At 40.9% G+C, this 10,188-nt stretch overlaps 1 protein-coding gene across 1 annotated transcript in view; it reads left to right on the top strand.

Annotated features, from left to right (window-relative positions):
* The window catches only part of LOC145355027 (cytohesin-3), an 86,490-nt gene that overhangs the window by 42,523 nt on the left and 33,779 nt on the right, over window positions 1–10,188 (top strand). The window contains exons 3-5 of the mRNA XM_080206802.1: window positions 2,470–2,534; window positions 5,910–5,976; window positions 8,035–8,153. Coding sequence (XP_080062928.1) covers window positions 2,470–2,534; window positions 5,910–5,976; window positions 8,035–8,153 — 251 coding nt within the window. The remainder of the gene's footprint in view (window positions 1–2,469; window positions 2,535–5,909; window positions 5,977–8,034; window positions 8,154–10,188) is intronic.

A 10,188-nucleotide genomic window follows, 5' to 3' on the forward strand; every position in this document is an offset into this window, starting at 1 on the left:
TTATCTTGAGGCTGTGCCCCCTAGTCCTACTGTCCTTTCTGAGCGGGAAGAGTCTCTCCACCTCTATCCTATCCATCCCGTTCATCATCTTATACGTCTCATTGAGATCTCCCCTCATTCTTCTAAACTCTGACGAGTACAAGCCTAGTTTATTCAGCCTCTCCTCATAGCTCAACCTCTTGTTCTAGGACTAGGGATCACTGTTTAAAAATATGGGGTCACTCATTTAAGACATGAGAATTATCAAGGTAGACAAGAATGTGGGATTGGGGTGACAATCAGATTGACCGTGATCCTATTGAATGGCAAAGAGGGCTTGAGGGGCTGCATGGCCTACTTCTAATTTGTATGTTTGACTATATCAGTCATCCCTGTGTACACTGACTACATTGGCTCCTGGTCTGGCAACGTCTTGATTTTGAAATTCTCATCCCTGTTTTCAAATCCCACCATGGCCTCCCCGCTCCACATCTTTTGTAATCTTCTGCATCCTGACAACCCTTTGAGAAACCTGCACTCCTCTCATTTTGGCCTGTAAGCAATCTTGTTTTAATTGTACTACATTTGGTGGCCATGCCAACAGCTGCCTGAGCTCCAAAATGTCCCTGTCTCTATTGCTAAGAACTATTCCTGACCACACCTTTTGGTAATCCATTCCAATATCTCAGTGTATCTTGGTGTCGGTTTAATGCTTTACAATGTTTTAATATGACAAAGATATATAAATACCAGTTGTTGACATAATTTGTGCACTGTATTTTTTAACGTTGAATATACATTATGTGGCTTCGCATCTATTACCATGGACTCAATTTACATCAAGGTCAGATAGGATTTGGGTCTATCGATTTTTAAGCTGTTTCAATCTCCTTGACATTAATACATAACCTCTAATGTAGGAAAATCTTTTAAAATTAAAGAACTTGTCCAGAGTGTGCTTGTATTTGTGCTGGCATAGGACACCATCAAGAAAGGGAGATCATTGGGAACTTTAGGGGGACTTGGAGACATAAATTCTAATCTTCTCTTTGATCCATTTGAATTTATGCACATCTGCATTGATGTTGATCAACACTCTGAACAATTCCACATCTAAAAGCGCTGCCTAATTGAAAATGTGCTTGCGTATTCTGTCTCTGTAGCAACCTCTTTAGAAGCATATTTGCAGAAGATTACATTTTATTTGATGTGACAGCAGCAACATTCTTATGTTTGCTGTGCAAAGCATTTGCATTTTTGCAAATTCTGTATTTTTTATGCTCTCTGCAAAATATGGAATGGCAAATGCCACCTTACAGGTCATAACTGAGAATGTTGCACTCAAATAGGTGTTTTTTAAATTTGCTCTCTACATAGGTGTTGCTGGTGAGACTTGTTTTTTGACTATCCCTGATTGCCCTGAGATGATGATGGGGAACACCCCCTTGAATTTCCTCAGTTTTTGTGGGTCTGTGTTGGCATTGCTCTAGGTCTTTATTTATGTTTGCATTTTTCTAAAACTGCTTGATTAAACCTTAATTTTAATGAAAATAAATAGTCTGTACTCTCAGCTCCTTTTGAGGTTCTATTATTTGATGTATTTACCCTTTCTTATTCTCCCTGTTTATAAAAATAGCACATCATATTAAATTTAATCTGCTATCTGGCTGCTGAATTGATTAACTTGGCTGACTCCTCTTAAAGTCATTATGGTTGTCTTTTTTCTTTCTAATTACATCATCCACTTGGAAAAAAAAATTACAATTGCTTCCTGGCCTTCAAACAAATTTATTACGCTGTTGGATTTTATCCGAATCTGTGTTGAATACAGCACACATCCTCATACTAATACTAGAACCAATATAAGACAATTGGATCTTTTCTGCATCCCACGCTATTGTGTTTTGGGCACCCCATTGTCCTCCGGCATACCCTATAACCGTGGCAAGTGGTTTGTCATTTGTAAGCTGTCATTTTCACTGCCTCCTTTGTTCAAAATAATGATACTTTGGGAACAATTGTGTTCAGTGTGATAAGTATAGAAATCTAACTGTGCTGTTCTACATTGCCTGCCTGCCTGCCCGCCCTCACTTCAACTGCAACTGTAGTAGAGCAGAGTGCATCACTTGGTACTTGCCTTGAGTAAATCTTCAGGATTCTGTCCCAGATTTTTCTGTAGCATTATCCAGTTGCTTTGCAATTCTTGTTCTTCCTTTCATCCTGGGAATAGGTTTGAATTCCCAGAAGAGAGGAAAAACAGGGGAGTGATTTAGTTTTGTGGTATTGTCTGTCTACAGCTGCTTGCCACATGAATAAGACTTGCTTTGTTGGGCTCTTATTTCATCAATTGCTTCATCTTTTGAGGCATCAGGATTTTGAATCTTACTGGGGGAGGGGTAGGGGGTTGTGGTTGGGGTTCTCTCTTAAAGCTATCTTGTAAAACTGCAGTTAATGCCTTGTAGATTTAATGTTTTAATATTTATTTTACAGAGGCTGAAAGATGAGATAGCTGAGGTAATGAGTGAGATTGAGACTCTGACTTGCACTGATGAGAGGTGAGTTGGCTGATATTCTAACAATTGCTGCAGCTCAGAAGGTTTTAAAATGTTCTTTTATTAAGCAAGATGTGGCGATGTGTCTGCGTGCAGTAAAATTATAAGCATGAATGCTTTTTGAATCTGAAGATGAATGCTGTTGTTGCTTTGGTTGATGTTTTACTTGACTGTAAAAGTGCTGGCTGTCTTTATATGGAAAAAAAACTTGATTTGCATTAATCAAAATGTTAATGCACCAACTTACTACTCTAAATATTCTCTGCAAAAATGTATTGATTTAGGTAATATTTACCAAGAGAAATTTTACAGTTTTGCCCTGCTATGAGGGGATCATCATTACAATGATTGTTTTTTAGAAACTTAATTGTTACCCTAAATGACCTTTTCAGTGTGAGGGAGGCCTGCATGTGTGAATTAGAGCAAACAACATTTTTTTTATTTTTCTTGTGTTTTTTGGAGTTGAATTGGTTAAATTTAATTGTCTCTCCCACCTTTGAACTTATAATGGTTGAGTCGGGTATAGGTATGGTGGTTTAGTGGGGGTAGTGGTTTGGAATGGGGTGCAAGTGGGAGCGAGACAAATGACGCCGATGCTAACGCTAACAATTTTTAAGGTTCTGCAGCAACTGATTCTCATGTCCTGTAGATTTTCAGAGACACATTACCAACAAGACCCTATGTTTAACAACAACTTCCATTTATATAATACCTTTTAATGTGATAATACATCCCAAAATTTTGTACCAAGCTACATAATGAGACGTACAGATTAAACAGGGAAGTTTGAAAGGCCATCTTAAAGGAGAAGACCGAGACAGATGTGTAGGGAACAAATTCCAGTGCTCAGGGCTGAAACAACTTGAGGCACGGCTACGAGTGACTGATGAAAATCTGGGGCCAAATTGGAGGAGTGCTGAGTCCTTGAAGGGATTTGGTGTTGATGAGGTTAAAGGTAGCGGAAGGATGAAAAACCATGCATAAAAAATGGCTACCATTGTTGAGTTGCAGGTGTTTCATTTACTGTGGGCAGACTTCATGAGTTCCCATGAGAGGAGGAATGGAAGTTGAATAACTGTGGGGAGGAGGAAAAGAAGGTGAGGAATTGGAAGGGAAAGAATGGTCTTCAGTTGCCAAACAGTGTTCTTTGCTTCAGAGGTTCTGCCACAGGGTCAGAATTGAGTGTTAAATGAAGTATGTTAAAAGAAGTTAAAAGAACAAAAAATTACAGCACAGGAATGGGCCCTTCGGCCCACCAGGCCTGCACTGACTGAACTAAAACCCCCTAGCCTTCCGAGGACCATATCCGTCTATTCCCATCTTATTCATGTATTTGTCCAGACACCCCTTAAAACTCACTATTGTACCTTCTTCCACTACCTCCCCCAGCTGTGAGTTCCAGGCATCCACTACCTGCTGGGTAAAAAAAAGTGTAAAAAAATTTTGGACCTCTCCAGGTTTACATTACCAGAAAAGTTGTTTCACTGCCCTCTGCTGCTGTTGACTTGAGTCCCTCCTCCAGTGGGAACCTCAAACTGCATTCTTTAGAAAAACCCCTGTTTCAGCTCCCAGTAAATGCCATGCAGACTTGGCGATTAGGAAAGCATTAGATGATTTTAGTGCCTCTGGCTTTTGGATGGCTCTTGAGATGTAATACATGATTTAAAAAAGGTTGAGGGGCGTGTCATTAAACCACCACCCAGACATACCGCAATGACTCATTCCATAAGCTGTGCAGTTTCCTGGCATAGCAGATCTTGTTGCCAGTTCAGGGAAATTTATGGAGACGGAAAGCAACTTCCCAAAGACTATGGCGTAGGGCTCCAGGGCACTCCAGTGGCCTTATACCTTCAGCCCCAGGTAGCTACACCTGAACCTATCTACATATATGTGGGATTCTATGCTCTCCCCGCAGCATCTTTCTAGCAATGGAAGGCAGCACACCATTGGCTGGTGGTGGGATCTGCTGGTGGCAGTGTACTTAGCACTGTTGCCTTACTGCACCAGAGACCAGGGTTCAATTCTGTCCTTGGCTGGCTGTGTGGCGTTTGCACATTCTTCCATGACAGGTTTCCTTCAGGTGCTCCAGTTTCCTTCCATAGTCTAGAGATGTGTAGGTTAGGTTATGATTAGCCATGGTAAATGCATGAGGTTACGGGGATAGGGCAAAGGGGATGCTCTTTTGGAGGGTCAGTGCAGACTCTGCAGGCTGAATGGCTTCTTTCTGCACTGTAGTGATTTTATGGTTTCTGCTCCCCTCCCTAGAGATGGACTGTATGATGTGGCTCTCACTCATAGTAATGAGTATGGTGCAAGAGAAATTGTCAACAGAATGTGGATTAAAGGAAAAACGCAAATCCATTTTCAACCAATCTAAACAGGTTCTGAGCTTTACAGTCAGTAATTATGTAATGGTAATGAAGGAAACGATTTAGCTTATCAAATCCCTGCTGGTTCTCCATAAAGCAATTTAGTTGGTCTCATTTCCACATTCTATCCTGTGGCCCTTCAAATTTATTTCCCTTGAGTGCCCATCCAGTTTCCTTTTGAAATAATTTGTCGTCTTCATTTCCACCATCCTTGTAGGCAGCAAGTTCCAATTCATTATCCCTGCATCTCTTACCCAAAAATCTTCATATGTTCTCCCAGTTCTTGTATCCTCAGCTAATGAACAGCTTTTCATCATCTACTTTGTGTGAACCTGTCATAATTTTGAATACCTCTATCAAATCTCTCCTCAATCCCCTTTGCTTAAGAGATGGAGCCTAACTTCTCCAACCTAACCTTTTGTGCCTAAAGTCTGTCATCTCTGGAACTTCATGACCATGTTATTTGAATGAAGCTGATTGTGTAATAAATAATTGTTGTTAAATAACATTATGATCAGGCGGCGTTACTACAATGACAGCAGAAGGTGTGATCTGTGACTTGAATATTGGCAGAGGTTAAATAACTGGGCATCTCCAGAAAAAAGAGTGACTTTGGGCAGGGGATCAGGAACCCCTCTGAGAAGCCTTTGCTACCTTCAAGCGATGCGGCTCAATACTGAAAGAATGATGGTGGACAGTCACAAACATAATCAGTTATGTTCAAGACTTACCAATAGATATTTGAACACTAGTAAGAGTAAAGGGATATGAGAATAGTACAGGAAGGTGGACATGAGGTAGATCAGCAAAACGTTGTTGAGTAGTGCAGTTAGCTAGGAAGGGCTGAATTATCTACTTCTATTTCTCCTGTTTCTTAATGGCAGAATTTGTGTCCCTGCATTAATGAGGTGAGGAGGGCAATAACTGGTTACATTAATAGTCAATCTGTGTATGAATTCATAGAGAAATAGGAAGAGGTATTCCTCATTACTTATTTTAATATTTGCAGTAAGACCACTCAAAGGAACAAACAAATGGCTATGGGGAGAAAGAAATTCAACATGGATCCCAAAAAGGTAATGGATATTTAAGTTTGGATATTTTAATTTATTAGGCGGTGACATTGTGGCATTGTTGCAGGACTAGTAACCCAGAGACCTCATCACAGGCCTGTACTCACCACTCATTGACGGTTTCTAACGTCAATCACACGCCAGACAAGTTGCGCATGCTCACTGAAACCAGTCCATCGATCATGATGTGCATGCTCACTAGGGCAATGCTTCGGGGTGGTGGTTTGAATCCCACCACGACAGATGGTGAAATTTGATTCAATAAAAATCTGACCTAATGATCATGAAACAATTGTTGTAAAAGCCCATCTGGTTCACTAATGCCCTTTAGGGAAGGAAATCTACAATCCTTCCCTGCCTCTGTGACTCCAGATCCACAGCAAAGTGTTTGACTCTTGAACTGAGTGGCTTGACAGTATTAAAGGGCAATTAGGTATGCGCAATAAATAGTTAGCCCATATCCCTTGAATGAATTAAAAAAAATATTTCTTATACTCTTTGGTTTCTTTTCACTGATCTGTATCATTTGCTCCAATGTGATATAGTAATGAGGTATCTTCAGCTGTGTCCCACTGTATATTTTACTGCAAGTTGCAATATAAATGGAATAGAAGTGCAATGCTTATGTCACAGGATTGATTTTAATTTGGTCTGTAATTCTTCTACATCTGTATGTATATTGTGTGGGGGTGGTGGGCCTGGCCCTTCAGCAGAGAATGTATGGAACTCAGTCCCATACAAAAGCAATGGATGCTAACTTAATTTTCAATCTGACATTGGATATTTTGCTGTACTCGTATATTGAGATATTAAGGCAATAGAGTTGAGGTACCAGTCATGGTTTTATTGCATGACAGAACAGGCTCAAAGGGTTAAATGGCTGTCTCTGTACTTGTGTTTTTGTTTTCATTTTACTCTCCAACAGGACTATTGGCAACAAGGATAGCCTGGTGTTCAGGAGCCCCAGGATTGCAGAGAACACAAAAGATCAACCATATTTGATATAATTAAAAGCACAGAGAAATTTGGGGAGGACAATTTGGAATTTAGTGTATGTATATATTTTTGGAATTTGCAGTGTTTCTTTTAAAAAGATGAAACAACCTTGAGCACTGGAGATTTTGTGGGATGTCAAGTGAGGATGCAGTAGACAAATGGTTGACGATAGTGCCAGCTGAGGATGGGGAGAAAAAAAAAAGAGAAATTTCACAAGCGGAAGGAGTGCACTTTGCCCTAATCTGATCACCAAATTGCATTTAGAATTTTGAGGGAATATTTTACAGATGCTTGCTTAGCAAGTGGATAGTCATTTAGCAAACAAAGCCGATTTTACATGTAGAGGATGCTCAAGCAGGAGTGTAGTTAAAGTAGAAAGGATTCTTGATTGAAATCCAAGGTATTGGAACGCTGGTCAGTAATGTGATTGCAATGCTTTGGCGAATGAGAAGAACAATGGTCATCTAATTTGAAGAGGGGGCTAGATTCTACTGCATTTAAATGAGGCGATTGAGTAATGAGATAGACTGGAGTGGATGCTGTGGGACCCCTAGCCCTCAGCAAATCTTAACCAAGCCGTGTCCTTCGTAACTGTGCCCAGATGTGTAAGTAGTGAATGCTGGCATGCTGTTCAACTGTGGGAGCATTGTGGTTTAGTCAGTCCTGCTTTTATCTGAGATTATTTGTAACCCAGAAGGCTGATATGTAGGTCCTTCCTTTTAGAAACTTTGACAAGATGCGGCCTTTCAGTCATTCCTAAGATTTCTGCTTCTGTTTGTAATATGGTGAGCCCTGCTGGATGCTGCTTGTTTGTTTGCATGCATGTTGGGTGTGAGAAGAGCTAAGCTGCACCAGTTCCATTTGTAAAACAGCTTGCCTGTACTTGCTGTCCAAGCTCCTCTACAGGTGAATGAATAGTCACTTGAATGAGGTGCCTGTGCAGTTGTGTCCCAATATCTTCAGAAAAGGTGAGAGAAAAAGAGAGGAGGCCTCAGCATCTTGATCAGGAAGCTGCCGTGACAAACCCAAAATTGTTCTGAGTCTTGTTGTTTTGTCTGATCGCAGGGGATCCAGTTTCTAATCGAAAATGATCTTCTTCAGAATACTCCTGAAGACATTTCCCAGTTTCTATACAAGGGAGAAGGGTTAAATAAAACAGTCATTGGTGACTATTTGGGTGAAAGGTAAGTATTTGTATCTAACAGATCTCAGTAGGAATTTATATGCTGAGAGTTAGCAAATTGTGTTAACTGATGCTATGGACTATATACTACTACTTGCAGAGCTGGATAAAGTGTTTTTCACACAGTAATAGTATTGGAGGAGTGTGATAGTGATGGTGTGTTTGAAGACTGTAAAAATGTGTTTGTACATCCAAGAACATTTTTGGAATTTCTTTCCATTTGGGTTCACATAAGCAAGTCTGTAACTTATGCACAACCCAGACTGCCATGGTTCCATGGAGAAATGCAACATGTAAAGTAGTGATGAGCCCCTCAGGTCAGGTTGGTCATGGACCCCATTCTCTGCCAAGTTGGTTGAGCTCATGGGATGGTGCTGCTGTTGGTATTATCTATCTTTTAATATTAGTGGACCAGTGGGGATATTTGTGTGGACAGTGATCTTTGCCCAGCAATAGAGCAAAGTGTGACTGTGTTAGATCTGGAAAATACTGCTCTAGAGTGTGGTGGAGGCAAACATGGAAACATCAAAGATAGGATAGGAGGAGGCCATTTGGCCCTTCAAGCCTCCTCCACCATTCATTATGATCATGGCTGATCATCCAATTCAATAGCCTAATACTGCTTTTTCCCCATAACCTTTGATCCCATTTGCCCAAGTGCTATATGCAGCCATCTCTTGAATACATTCAATGTTTTGGCATCAACTGCTTCCTGAGGTAATGAATACCATAGGCTCACCACTCTTTAGGTGAAGAAATGTCCCCTCACTTCTGCTCTAAATGGTCTACCCCCAATCCTCAGATTGTGACCCCTGGTTCTGGACTCCTCCCACCATTGGGAACATCCTGTCTGCATCTATCTTGGCTAGACCTCCAGCAAAAACAATCATCACCTCGTCAATATCTCCTCATCCATCAGTCCCGCCATCTCCAGAATTAGCCTGCTAAACCTTCGCTGCACTTCCTTGAGAGCAAGAACATCCTTCCTCAGAAAAGGAGACCAAAACTATCCACAGTACTTTAGATGTGGCCTCACCAAGGCCCTCTATAGTTGCAACAATACATCCCTGCTCCTATACTCGACTTTTCGTAATGAAGGCCAGCATGCCATTTGCCTTTACCACCTGCTGCACCTGTATGCTTATCCTCAGTAGTGGTGCTCAAGGATGCCCAGGTCCCACTGCACGTTTCCCTCCCCCAATTTGCAGCCATTCAGATAGTAATCTTGTTTTTGCTTTCAAAGTGAATAACCTCATACTTATCCAAATTATACTGCATATGCCATTGATTAGCCCACTTGCCCAATCTGTCCAGATCATTCTGAAGGATCTCTGCATTCTCGTCACAGTTCACCCTCCCACCCAACATTGGTATTCTCTACAAATTGAGATGTTAAATTTTGTTCCTTCATCTAAATCATTAATATATATTGTGAATTGCAGGGGGGGGTCTCAGCATTGATCCCTGTGGCACCCCACTAGTTACTGCCTGCCAATTTCAAAAGCACCCTTTAATTCCTAATCTTTGTTTCCTGTCTGCCAACCAGTTTTCTATCAATCTCAATACACTTCCTCGAATCCCGTGTGCTTTAATCTCACGATAATCTCTTGTGCGGGACTTTTTGTCAAACACTTTCTGAAAGTCCAAATATACTACATCTACTGGTTCCCCCTTGTGAACTTTTCTAGTTGCATCTTCAAAGTGTTCCAACAGATTTGTCAAGCATGATTTCCCCCTCATAAATGCATGCTGACTCTGATCCTGTCACTGATTTCTAAATGCTCCACTACAAAGTCTTTGGTAACATATTCAAAAATTTTCCCCACTACTGATATTAAGCATACTGGTTATAATTCTCTGTTTTTCTCTCTACCTCCCTTTTTGAATATTGGAGTGACATTCGCTACCCTGCAATATGCAGAGGCTGTTCCAGAGTCTATAGAATCCTGGAAGATGATCACCAATCCATCCACTTTTGAGAGCCACTTAAGTACTTTGGGATATAGATAATCAGGCTCTGGGGATTTATCTGCCTT

This window comes from Carcharhinus amblyrhynchos, chromosome 18, assembly GCF_965287045.1.
Source record: "Carcharhinus amblyrhynchos chromosome 18, sCarAmb.v2.hapA, whole genome shotgun sequence".
In the NCBI taxonomy this organism is placed as follows: domain Eukaryota; kingdom Metazoa; phylum Chordata; class Chondrichthyes; order Carcharhiniformes; family Carcharhinidae; genus Carcharhinus; species Carcharhinus amblyrhynchos.